Raw genomic sequence first — 14,328 nt, forward strand, 5'->3', positions numbered from 1 at the left:
GTTACGAGTCGAGCGCTTTAACCACCTGGCCTAAATTGTACAATAAAAATATGTTTGTAAGCGCATGCAAAACAACACATACTCGATAACAAACATCTAAACCAAACTGAAGTTACAAAATCGGTGGAGTCTGGGGCAGTGATGAAGCGGCGACATTAGCGATAACGTAAGGCAGTACAGTTGCTGATTACCAAATTTGCGATAAAAAGTAAATGATGGAAAAAAGTTGATTCCTAAACTTAAGCTGGCTACAATTGTACTGTCCATGGGGTTGCCCATCCCTTCTTTAGGATAACCTTCACTAATTGGGCTCGGTATCGCCAGGTGGTTAGGGGGCTCGACTTGTAATCCCAAGGTCATGGATTCGAATCCTTGTCACATTAAACATGCTCGCTCTTTCAGCCATGGGGACGTATAATGCGACAATAAATCCCACTATTCGTTGGAAAAAGAGTATCCTAAGAGTTGGCGGCGGGTGATGACAACTAGTTTCCTTCCCTCCAGTCTTAAACTGTTAAATTATGAACGGCTAGCGCAGATTGTCCTCGTTTAGCTTGTCACGATATTCAAAACAAACAAAACCTGTCAAACCTAAAGATATTTTAAAGAACTAACTCAATGTGAGGGTGAGTATATTTGGTGTGACGGGGATTCAAATCCACGACCCTCTGAATACAAGTCGAACACCCTAACCACTTGGCCATGAAGCGTCTGTGAAGACAGCTTATGATTTTATGTCAAACACCATTACTCTTCTGGTTATTATGTGACACCTAGATTGTGTCGAGAGTTAACGTATTTTTGTAAAATATTCATAATTTTGAATAAATATAAATATATTATGTTCGAGCAATTTACCAATAGCAAACACAATAATGTGTTTTTTATTATTAACAATGCTTGTTCACACTGTTTTTGAAATTCAATAATGTTTAACACCAATGTTTAGCAAATAGTATGTCGCTGACAGATATTGAAGGTATAGGAAAAGTTTCCAATAAATGATATTTCATAATGTCTTTGGTATAAATGCCGTGACTTTCAGTAAGATACCTGAATAGGCCTGGTATGCCCAGGTTGGTAAGGCACTCGGCTCGTAATCTGAGAGTCCCGAGTTCGAATCACCTTCACACCAAACATGCTCGCCCTTTCAGCCGTGGGGCTTTATAATGTGACAGTCAATCCCACTATTTTTAGGATACAATGGCTGTATTTAAGAGGTTTATAGACAGAGGTTTAATCTTAAGTTAAGAAAGCAGCTATAAAATCGCATCACAAAGTGGTAAGTGCCATCAAGCTAAAATATTATACGAGCAACAGAATATGAACTTTAATTACACATAAAGCACAATTTTATCCTCGCGTATCTTAGAGTTGCTCTCCTGATAATTTATCAGACATAACTACAACATTCTATAAGGCTTCTAAAAGAAAACTGGAAATATCATTCATACAATTTTGGGAATAGTTAAAAATTCTATGCTCCTAATAGGTTAATTAGAGATATTATCCAAGATGTAAGAACTTCAATTACATAACGTGCTGCATATGACATCATGTTATAGGTTCAGTGTGCAAAAAGTAGCATTATGTTCGAGATTTGTGCTGCCATCTATTGTAAAATACCTGCCTTAATGTATGCGTACTGAAAAGTACCAGTTGGTAATATCAAACGATGATGAGGATTGTTTGTTTTGAATTTCGCACAAAGCTACTCGAGGGCTATCTGTGCTAGCCGTCCCTAATTTAGCAGTGTAAGACTATAAGGAAGGCAGCTAGTCATCACCACCCACCGCCAACTCTTGGGCTACTCTTTTACCAACGAATAGTGGGATTGACCGTTACATTATAACGCCCCCACGGCTGAAAGGGGCGAGCATGTTTGGTGCGACCGGGATACGAACCCGCGACCCTCGGATTACGAGTCGAACGCCTTAACACGCTTGGCCATGCAGGGCCGATGATGAGGAAGAGAACAGTAAAGCTTTTTTTTTTACTTCCAGAAACTGCAGTTCGTTAATAATATTCTTAAATAGAAGACCTATTTAATATAGGAGCTACAAGAGGCTTAATATAATGTTGATTCCTCAGACCTGCAAGAAGCTTAATATAATGTTGATTTCTCAGAGCTGCAAGAAGCTAAATTCCCCTTTGTGACCTTGAAAATGACGTCAGCTTTTGGTATTTTTTCTGCTTCCAGAAATTATCTAAGGTAAAATATAGCAAAAGCCCTAATTCATGTATAATGGTCTGGTCCCACTAAGAAACCTAATAACCTTCAAAACCACGTCTTTTAAAGGTTACTTTGTTCACTGGTACCCACACAGATACACAAACCAACACAACTGAACGTTTTTTTAAGTGTAAAGAAATGGTGATTATAAAATGTACTTCATGTTCAGTCAGAAAGATGGTTTAACTCTCCAATTTATATTTTACAGACTACTTGGTAAACAGAGGACATTAAATGTCATCGTTTCATTATTTCAGTAAACTGTTGTTTCCGATTACGTTATAGAGCAGTGGTGCACAAAGTTCGGCCCGCGATGTCTGACGGGAAAGTCAAACATAGAGAGTTCGCGTGCTTAGAATTCGCGCCTGCGCGAAGATTAAGCGCTATAGAAGAATATGCATTAGATTAGATACTGGATGGTTCCATATTTGTGTCGATCAATAAAGAAAATTTAATAAGCAAATCTCGTTAATGCATAGGCATTTAATCATTGGTGCAATTACGTAGGATTTCCGTAATTACGAAATCTCACGCGTTCCAATTGTTCTTTGAGATTTACTTACGAGCCCTATTTTGATATTATTTTGTAACAAAAATGGCAGCTAATCGTAAAAGAAAAGTTGACGACGAAAACAGGCAGTTTCATGATGATTGGACTGTGCAATACTGTTTTGTTCAACAACAGAAGAACGTGATTTGTCAACTGTGTCATTCGACAGTAGCAGTGGCGAAGGTATTCAATATAAGGCGTCATTATGAATCGAAGCATAAAGATTTCCACAACGTTGTAGGTGATTAACAAACAGCTCGAATTGAATCTCTGTGGCGGTCGCTGAATCACCAGCAGAACGTTTTCTCAAAGCAGTCAGCAGATTTAAGTGCAGCGTATGAGGTCAGTAACGATATTTCGTTGATGATAGCGAAATCTGGCCGACCGTTCACTGATATGATTTTGTCAAGCAATGTATGATTACTGCATCGAAAAAGTTGTGTCAGGAAGCAGTTCGCAAGCTACAGACGGTGGCTTTGAATCGTATGACAGTTCAACGAAGAATCTCACACCTCTCAACAGACGTGACAAGGCAGCTTACAAGTAAAGCAGCCAACTTTGTCTACTTCTCTTTGGCAGCAGACGAGTCGACTGAAATCAGTTCAACAGCACAGCTACTAGTTTTTGTTCGTGTTGTGTCGCCATCGTTTGATATCACAGAGGCACTAATTGGCATAGGTTCCATGATGGGTCAGACAACTGGGTCTGCTCTATTCGAAGAGACAGTACGACTGTGTAGTAGTGTTTCATTGGATTTTACGAAACTGGTAAGTGTGAAAACTGATGGAGCACTAGCCATGGCTGGAGAAAGTAGCGGGCTGGTAGCACTGTTAATAAAGCATCGAGTTAAGCAGAACAGACAGTTGGTGAAATTGCACTGTATTATTCACCAACAGAGCCTATGCAGTAAAGAACTTCGTCAGTTTCGAAGTCTTCTTGAAGAAATTAATACAGACTATGGTGACCTTGTGTATCACTGTGAAGTACGCTTGCTGAGTCGAGGGAAAATGCTCAGAAGATTCTGGGAGTTGATTGATGAGGTGATAGAATTCCTCAGAAGCAAGAACAAAGACACAGAAGTGATTTCCATGACTGATCCAGCATGGCAAGCTAACTTGACCTTTCTGGTCGACATGATACAACACTTTAATGATCTGAATTTGAAGTTGCAAGGCAAAAATCAGTTTGTCTGTCAGCTTGCAAATCACGTCTCAGCTTTCAGAACAAAGTTGCAGTTGTTCCGGCAGCAAGCAGCGTCAGGCAACGTCGTGCACTTTCCCACTTTTCAGTGACAGCTACAGAAGAACCAGGACATTGACACACAAGTTTGTGTTGGGAAGCTAGATACCTTGTTTCAATCCTTGAACTCACGGTTTCATGACTTTGACCGATGCAGATTGTTGATTAAACTTTTTGCTGATCTGCTCAGTGTGTAAGTGGATGACTTTTCAGCAGAATCAGCTCGAACTTACTGATATCCAGACATCTGATGAACTGCGTGCTATTTACCGAGAAAATAGTTTGCTTGACTTCTACAAAACGTTGCCTGATACATTTGCTAATCTGAAAGAGAACGCACTTGTCCACACCAGCATGTTTGGGAGCACATACTGCTGCGGACAGGCTTTTTCGCATATGAAACTGAACAAAATCAACACTCGCAATCAGCTGACTGATAATCATCTGGAAGCAGTCTTGCGTCTTTCAACGTCAAACATCAAGCCGGACATTTCTAAGCTCGTAGATGACATGCAGCACCATCCATCGCACTGACTTTGTGACACTTGACGTATCATAACATTTCTTAGAATAATGTGCAAACTCTTTGATGCAATCGTTATTTGTGTGTTCTTAAATGTGATGTCCATCTTGTGTGAAACAACTGTGGGACAATTTTAATCTTCACCTTTATGTGGCCCCCAACGGTTACGAGAAGTGTGTTTGTGGCACCTGACTCAAAAAGTTTGAGCACCATTGTTATAGAGCGTCAACCTGCTTGGTGTTAGTGATATGATGATAATAAATTGAAAATAGTTTTTACAGTAAAAGAAAATAACGTAATTCGGAAAAGTATTTTAAACTAAACAACTTATATATTTGACATTGCTGGCATAAATCAATAAAAGAAACTAATAAATATGTCAATAATTCGAATCAGGAATTTTATGTATAAATATTCTTTAAAAAAACTAAAATCAGTGGTCAGATAAATTTCGAACTCACGATTGTGTTTAACACGCATGTTACATTACTGTAGCTACAAATGTCATTTTTGTCAAAAGTATCAAATATATTTTTAGCCACAGAGTTGTTTCTTGAAGTGATGCATTGTTCTACAGCCTTAGAAATATCGTAAATATTGTAAAACATGATTCAAAGTATTTCGGTTGGCATTTTTACATTAATATAACCAAATAGAAAAATTAATAACAGTATGACCGACTTCTTCGAATTTAGATCTAATAACTAAATTGCTATAGGTCCAACATGAAATATAGCTAACAACTAAGACTCTCGTTAAATCTTTTCTGGATGACATAACGTAATAAGTGTACTGGACAACTGAGTACGTTGAGACAAAATTATAATTAATTACACTGCTCAAAGACTGTACATTATTTATGAAGCAATATAATTTCGATTATTTGTTTCTACTTAATATACAAACTCACAAACTTTTTTATCACAAAACGTTAACACTGCGAGCATAATGTAATACAACTGAAAACGTCACTCATTAAATATCAACATGTACCTACTTTATTTTAAGTCATACAATATCTAAATGCAAACAGAAAACCAAACAAACAAACACAGCCACTTACATTTTCTTCAACTACTCAGTTTATTATAATATAAAAAATAAACTTCATCATGATACTGTTTCAATCGTTTTAATATTGTAATATAACATTTAATATACAAGATTATCATCATTTATAGAATAGTTTAAATAGTGGAAGGCTAACTAATATGACCTATTTAATAATCTGTTCAATCATTTTTCTTTATAAATATAGTTTAAGTTAGTTTCGTTTGATATCTGATGGTTTTACTTTTTACAAGCTCAAGTCGTGAAAATATGATCACATTGTTATATGGAACTAAAGAATGATTGGCGAAAACCTATTATTAAGAAATCTTTATTTATTGGATATTAATGTTTGTAAGATTTTTCACATATAATTTAGGTGCTGATTGCAATATATCTTAAAACTGCTGTTTTGAAATGGTGATATATTTAACATCTAGTCCTCACATTCTCTTTGCTATACAAATTCCTGTAACAACTAAAACATTATATGAATAAAAGATCAAATATCAACCTTTTGCTCTAAGCGAGCTACAATATTATAGAAATGTTTGGTAACTTCGATTTATAAACCAGTTTAGAAAAGAAATTAAATACTTTAATTAATCAGATCACTCGTGCATCTATTTCACTGAAACAACTGCATCATTGACTACACAAGGTAGTAGATATTAAACAGAGATATTAAAGGCTTACCTTCATCAGATTTGTCGGGACAGTCCGGTTTTCCATCACGCAACTCAGTGAGAAGAATACAAATTGAGGAATTCGTTCGACATGAAAATTCTGTACCTTCTTTACAGGAAATGGGACTTGCAGAAACTGGAATATAGAAGAAATTACATGTAGTTGTTTGTTTCTGAACTTCACGCAAAGCTACATGAGGGCTATCTGCGCTAGCCGTCTCTAATTTAGCAGTGTAAGACTAGAGGGAAGGCAGCTAGTCATCACCAACCAACGCCAACTCTTGGGCTAATTTTTTACTAACAAATAGTGGGATTGACCGTAACATTATAACGCCCTCACAGTTGAAAGGGCGAGCATAACTGGTGTCAAAGAAATTTGTATCTGCAACCCTCGGATTAAGAGTCGAGTGCCTTAACCACCTGGCCATGCTGGGTCATATAGTTGTTATAACATGACTGTCGTCTCACAATTTATGTTACACATGCTTTGACTCTGTAAGATATCACGTGCAAATCCTTGTAGTAACTGAAACACCCAAGCAAATCGAGCTTTTTCACAATTGATATAAATATCGAAGTTGCATTAGTACTTTCTGTGTAGGGGATGGCATAATGGTCCCTAATAAAGCAATGCAAAACTATTTGGATTTTCTTATCTACAGGTCATTGGAAGCTAGATATGAAAAATTATCTGCCATAGTTGTCCTACCTCCACTGACACGATCTTTGATTATCTATTTCATTATTATTATTATATGCAAAATTTGTAAAGCTTTAAGATATACTGTATAATTTAGTAAGTCAAGTACACCATCTTATAAAAAAGTAAACTAGTGTAAGCTACTGGACTTAAGGAAAGAAACCAAACAACACAGAAATAAAGTTAAAATATAGCTTGATCCGGCTAATAATGACAAAACAAACTGAGTCATCTATTATTTACACGGATAATAAAATTCTTACGTTACTAGCTTTCTCACTGGCAAAACGAATAGAACCAGAATTTCCAGTCGTAAAATGTTACTCTACAGTAAAATAGTCATATAGATAGTATTTTAAGGTTAACTACATGAATGATGAAAGCTAAGATTATACTCAGACACCAAATATTTGGTAGACGTTTTTCAACATTTACATTGCGATTCGAGTACCCTAACCTCCACTTCATGTAAGGATGAAATTCAAACTACTGATTTGAAAAATAATGTCTTGCAATACGTTTTTCTTTTGGATTTGTTTTACGTTTAATATACCTACTTGTAATTTCTCAGAATATGCAAGATAATTTCATTTTCTCTTTTAGATTCAGAACCTGCTTTAACAATCAGCTCCAATGAATTCAAAGAGCATCACAGAAATAAATAAACACTTTTTTCTTCAACAAAAATTATTTTTGTAAAGTCTCAAGAAAGATATTTTGTTTAATTTCTACTTTCTTTGTTGTTGTAATTCTAGAAAGTGATCAAAAGTTTGTTTGATTAGATTTATCTCCAAGATGAACTTATGTATCAGGGACATCTTTAGCATCTGTATATTTAGTTCAAGGCGAACTTCCATTCAATGAAAAGAAAGTACATTACTATTAAAATAAAGATATAAGTATCATATAACCGTGTGGTAAAAACATCATGCAGGACACACTGTGTGTCATTAGCAGGGGTGACAGTTTCCACTTGCTGTAGCTCGGACTGTGGAAATCCAAACTACTATTTATTTTCAACATATATGCTCCACTGGGTCTTTATTTCATGTTCCAAATTTCAAGGCAATATATTAAGAAATGCACGATACATAAAAACCTCCAATGTTGATCAAATTTATTTTACTTCGCACCGAAAATACGGAAATTTTATTTGATAAAAAAACATGTTTAACATTCATTTCTTCTCAAATCTGAGATACTTATAAATCTTTACAGTCTACAATAAGGTGTCAGATATGATCTAAACATAAGTCGCATGTGCGAAGTTTTTCAACATAAAAATCTGCTCAATTTTGACCAAACTTTTGCGCATGCCTACGCAAAAAGTCACAAGTGCAACCACTCTGAAATTTTTACAACTGTTTCACATAAGAGTAAAGATGATTTTTTTTTTTTTGTCACTTGGATTACAAGACAGCTTACTTCGAGCAGCCAAACCATGGTGAAAGCATTGGTTCACGTTGAAAGTATTAATTAGACTAAACAAATTAAGTTAGCAGTTTCTAGCTCATGTTTTCAAACGAATCATAGCGGTGGACAGTTATTATTCATTGGCAACTATTAAGCATAAATTTGATAAATTTTATAAACGTCTCCTAATTAAAAAAGGAGTTGAGTATCACGTGATACTAACGTTAATAATGATGCTTGTCACGACTTTATCGCATGCATGCGGTTGATGAGAAGAAACTGCTAATCTAGTTTCCACGGTATTACTATAAAGGTTATTACTATTAATTCTGTTTAAGAGAGTAAAAAACCCATCACCATAGATTTTAAAGAATCTGGTTAGTTCTGTAAAGTATAGGTATGTTCCGAATAACATTGTCGTTTGTTTTTTTTATTTACTATAGTGCGTGGTGTGTATTGACATGAATTCATAATATAATCAAAAACACCTTAGGTGTGAAAAGAATATGCAGCAGGAAAAAAAAAAAGATTAAGCATGCGACTTAAATAATGAAATAAAACTTAGCGGCCAATCTGCTAGCTACGTTTGTACCATTGATAAGAATTTTTACAACAAATATTCATCCTTTAGTTAACTAGGTTGCGTATTTTCTATTCACAGGAAGATATACCATACATTTACAATCATATTCACAGAAAGATATATTGTACATTTACGCCTACACTAATATTAGTTAAAAGATATACCGTACACTAACGTTTGGAATCATATTCACAGGAACATACACAGTTTGTTTTTGAATTTCGCGCAAAGCAACACAAGAGCTATCTGCGCTAGCCGTCCCTAATTTAGGAGTGTAAGACTAGATGGAAGGCACCTAGTCATCACCACCCACCGCCAACTCTTAGGTTACTCTTTTATCAACGAATAGTGGGATTTCAGCCCCCACAGCTGAAAAGGCGAGCATGTTTGGTGTGACAAGGATTCGAACCCGCGATCCTCGGATTACGAGTCGAGTGCCTTTACCACCTGGCCATACCAGACCAACATACACCGTAAACTAACGTTTAAAATCATATTCACAGGGACATATATCATTAGTTATATTACACTGTTGCTATTTATGTATTTAGAATATATTAAATATCGGAAACAAGCACTAAGTTATACTAATGGTCACCATACATTAATTAGAGATTTTTTTATAGCACTAAAATTTAAAAGTCAGTAAGCATGGTATATTACATAATGTTACGAAACAATAACTGTATATTGTCAGTATCTGATGGGACAGTTTACATTTATCAGATTCCGTGCCTGATAAGTGATCAGTTTGTTTTAGTCAGCAAAGAATATTTTTTTAAAATGAAATTTAGAATTGAATCGATTTTATAACATTTACTTATAATATATAAACATTTAAAATGTACGAGATCTAATTACACATTATGTACGTGTGTGGTAACACGGTTGTTTCCAGGTTGTACTGACAAACACGTTCACAAGAATTGACAATTATAATCGTAAAAGAATCTTTAGTAACAGATCAAGTTATTATTCTTCGAAGATTTGAACACACACATACACTACCTGATACCGTAACAAAAATTATCTTTAATTTACGCTTTATTAAAAATCAAATGTACAAAAATCACCAGGTAGAAATGAAAATTCTGTGATTTTCTGATATGAAACTCACTTCTCACCTTAGACTAATACATTATTTTTAGCATGTTTAAGTAAACTCTCACACTTAAGTATCACACATATTTTATTAACAAAACTTCAAAATACACAAACATGCTACTTACAAAATCGTTTCAGTTGATAAATTACTGATTTATACATGCCAAGTTTTCATGATAAATTACGCCTTATAAATATCGGTTGCTAACAATTCTCCATTTATATTTAATATAGAAAACTCATGTTTCGTCATAACTCGATGTAATATCATTAATATATGTAAGAATCACATATTTAAGAAGTATACTGAAACATTTATTAACAAAACTTTATGATACAGCAACTTGCTTTTTACGGAAACATTTTAGTTTATAAAATACTGACACACAGTACAGTATAAAAATATCTCTTCTAACATTTTATTTATCATCATAAATGAAACATTAGGGGCATTGTCCAAAGTAATCATTTTTCTTTATTTTATAAAATATATAAATATATCATGCACGTGAAATCCGTAATTATATTAACTGTCAAATATCTAAAAACAAACTGAATTAACATGAAACATTTACTAAAGACACGTCGTTACATAAATTATTAAATGATTTAATGCAAACTATTCATATAAAATTTGAGAGAAAAAACAATTTGTCAACGATTTCAAAGCAGATATTATCACACAGATATTGAAACTATTACGGTAACATTACTTATCCTTTCAGTTAAAAATTGTACATATCAGTGCTCTGTAATGTTCTTATACAAAACTACTTCTTATTGTAACCTGATATACTGTCTTTGGAAAATGTAAGTAAAATCTCACTCTTAAGTATAATACATACTGAAACATCCGTTAACAAACTTTAAGATACAGTAACATAGTATTTACGAAAACGTCTCTCTTCGTAAATTACTGAAATATATATGTCTAGCTTATTGTTTTATGACAAATTACATTTCATGACTATCAGATTCTAATTATATGAGCAAATCTCCATTTATATCTGACATAGAAAACCTATTATGTTTCATCGTAACTCGATGTAATATTATTAATATATGCAAGTTAAATTATCTAACTAAAAAACATGTAGAAACATTTCCGAACAAAACTTTAGAATATACTAATGTTATATTTACGAAAATATCTCAGTTCATGAAATACTTGTTTACAGCTAAATGTAATAATTGTTTTTGTTGTTTTTTTTTAATTTTGCGCAAAACTACACGAGGGCTATCTGCGCTAGCCGTCCCTAATTTAACAGTATAAGACAACAGGGAAGGCAGCTAGTCATCACCACCCACCGCCAACTCGTGGACTACTCTTTTACCAACGAATAGTGGGATTGACCGTCACATTATAACGCCTCCACAGCTGAAAGGGCAAGCATGTTTGGTGCGACGGGGATTCGAACCCGCGACCCTTAGATTACGAGTCGATCGTCGTAACCCACCAGGCCATGCCGGGGAAATGTAGCAATACCTGCCGTATATAACTTGTTGTAGCATTAACCGTTCTCCAACTCCAAATTTTCTTTATTTTAGAAGCTATACAACATTTAATGTGTACATGAAATCAGTCTCTGATCTTTACATAATACAAAAGCCTAACTATAGTTTCACTACATTCTCAATATTTGATGGTACAATATAAAATGATTTGATACTTTTGAGTTACCACTTTCCGTTCATGATCTTGAACTCACAGATTTGTCGTTTAAATATAATTTTACAAATATAACGCACAAGTATATATACACATAAAGAACTATCAGTATCGTCCATGCTACAGTTTGGACAGAGCTCTTCAGTTTTATCAGAGTGAGCCCAGCATGTTCAAATGAAAGTGTTATCTGTTTTAGCTAACACTAAATGTTAGAAAGATTTTATAAACTTGACATCCCGCCCTCTGTATATTCTAAAACCAAGCTGATCGTTAGCCATCATTACTAAACATGTCGAACCGTGACCAAGATGAATATTTATTCGCCCCTCTCTTCTTACAAAAAGACGTCAGTGTCCAAATCGTATGCACGTGAGTTACCAATAGCTATCTTGAAACTAGACAGTCTCAAAGGTGTGTGCAAGTTTGTATTTTAGATCGTAGTAAAATTAAACAGTAAGTCGCTCATTATATTTAGTTGTAGAAAAAATAAATTATCGCTTATAATAATTATTTCATTCAAATAATATGTATGCTTTATTTGTGAAAGGAAAAGAGTAAGTGTCTTGCAGAACACTTCCTGAAAGAAGCTATGAACAGTTTAGAAATGTATTTCATATTTTAACAAGTTTTCTTTTGTTGTGTTTAGAAAGGAGATTGTCAGTGACGACTTCATAATATTGTCAGAGAGCCTCAAGGTTTCATGCAATTTTAATGTTCAAGGAAACATTCTATAGAAAATAGATGAATTAGCAGTAAATCACTCATTTATTATTTTAAGCTGTAGCAAAATGTATTATAACACTTTTTAAACTATGCAAAATAATGGAGTGAACAATTAAATCTGGACATTGACGATGTTGTCATACGTGGAACTACAGTAGCACTGAACTAAACTAGTGAAAATGAAAATTTAATTGTTGTATAGCACTTAGTAAACATTTTATTCATGACATAATAGCATGTTGAGACACATTGAGAAACAATTTCCTTTAATAACACTTTGCATATATAGAACACCATCCAGTTTTGTAAACCATCAGAAAAAATCTAGAAATATCATGATTTACAATTAAAAGAGTTAAACAGTAACTTTACTTATTTCATGACATTGTTCTTTTATAATGAATTAAATATAAATGGTGGGGAAATGTATAAAATTATTAAATTAGTGATAAGCATTCTTTCAGAATGATTCAAATGATTTTAGAATGAATAAATGTTGCAAACCGACTTTTTTAACCCACTCACCCCGCGTATCATTTACTGGCACACAGTTTTAGTGTCTTATATTCAAATTTTTACTAACCTGCTTTTTGTTTACGTTAAACCAATTAGTATATCGTAAAATCTTAGTTGCTAATCTACATTTTAATAGTATTCAAGTTTTAAGTTCTTAATTTTACAAGTCAATATTGAAATAAATCAATTTCCCCTACTGTAACACGCGTCATACATTTTCTCTGAGCATCTAGGCTTCTCTATTTTATCCACTACACCTAAGAAAAGTAAGAAATTAAATGTAAATTACTCATTACAAAATCGTCGTTCCTCAGACAAATAATAATAGCCTTCAAATTTGTTTGGTTACAGAGCTATAGAACAGAAAACCAGACTTCTTCTTCCGCACTTGTTGTCAGATTCTTTCTTTCAGGTTTATTAGTAGTTCTCTGTTACGTTAAATTATATAATACCTATAACCGATAAAAATTCAAGGTTTTCAGTCTATAAAATGACGTACTGTATAATTTTGCGTTCTGAATAAATAATTGTCAGTACAAAATTCGTTCTTCTGAGAAACTTGACAACGATCTTCGATGAATGTGTAATAGGTCTTGTTGCATTCTTAGAAATCTAGAAAAGTCGTGATAGTTCGGGGAAATTATTTATATTTTGCGTGTTGTTAATCTATGTTCTTTGGTATATTATTTAATTAAATAAGAATTATTTAGTGCATTACTACCAATAGTATTAAAAGAGTAGGGTTATGTCTCTCCGACTTTCTTCTTTATTATACAAGTAACTAAAATGTAAAAATATGGATTCTTTATGTTAGTTAAGGGTATATTAGGTAACAATAATTAGTAATGATAATAATAACATAATAAACATATTTCCCGAGACACGTACGCAAGCTACTCCTAGTAATGCAATGACCCGAGCTATTTACAATAAAAAATTGTGTAAACACTTGTTAGACACGATTAAAAGGCCAATCAAAAGGGCAATAAAACAATAAAAAAATAATTATAACTAGATGTTTACTGTTACGAGCTTAATGCTACTAAGAATAAACGAATGTAGTTCTATGTTACAATTTGAAGTCATTCTAGGAAGAATAAAAGGTGATTTATATTTATTTATTTATCTGTCGTAGTTACGAGATCGGTTAAATTGATCAATCCAGTTTTGAAATAGAGTATAGAAAATAATGTATAAATTATAAAGTTTTACTGAAAAAATTTGAAATGTAATGAGAGGTTTTTAGAAATTACACAAATGAGATTTGATGTTTTTGAGATGAGTGAAGGTATTATTAATCTTAAGATGAAAATTACTTTGCATACGAACTACACAAAAG

General features: G+C 33.7%; 1 protein-coding gene across 2 annotated transcripts in view; it reads right to left on the reverse strand.

The window, feature by feature from the left end:
• LOC143255316 (uncharacterized) overlaps positions 1-14,328 on the reverse strand; it is a 79,006-nt gene that overhangs the window by 49,216 nt on the left and 15,462 nt on the right. For both annotated transcript variants that reach the window (XM_076510781.1, XM_076510782.1), the window contains exon 2: positions 6,292-6,417. In XM_076510781.1, the coding sequence (XP_076366896.1) occupies positions 6,292-6,417 (126 nt within the window). The remainder of the gene's footprint in view (positions 1-6,291; positions 6,418-14,328) is intronic.

The sequence above is a fragment of the Tachypleus tridentatus genome, chromosome 7, assembly GCF_004210375.1.
Source record: "Tachypleus tridentatus isolate NWPU-2018 chromosome 7, ASM421037v1, whole genome shotgun sequence".
Classification (NCBI taxonomy): domain Eukaryota; kingdom Metazoa; phylum Arthropoda; class Merostomata; order Xiphosura; family Limulidae; genus Tachypleus; species Tachypleus tridentatus.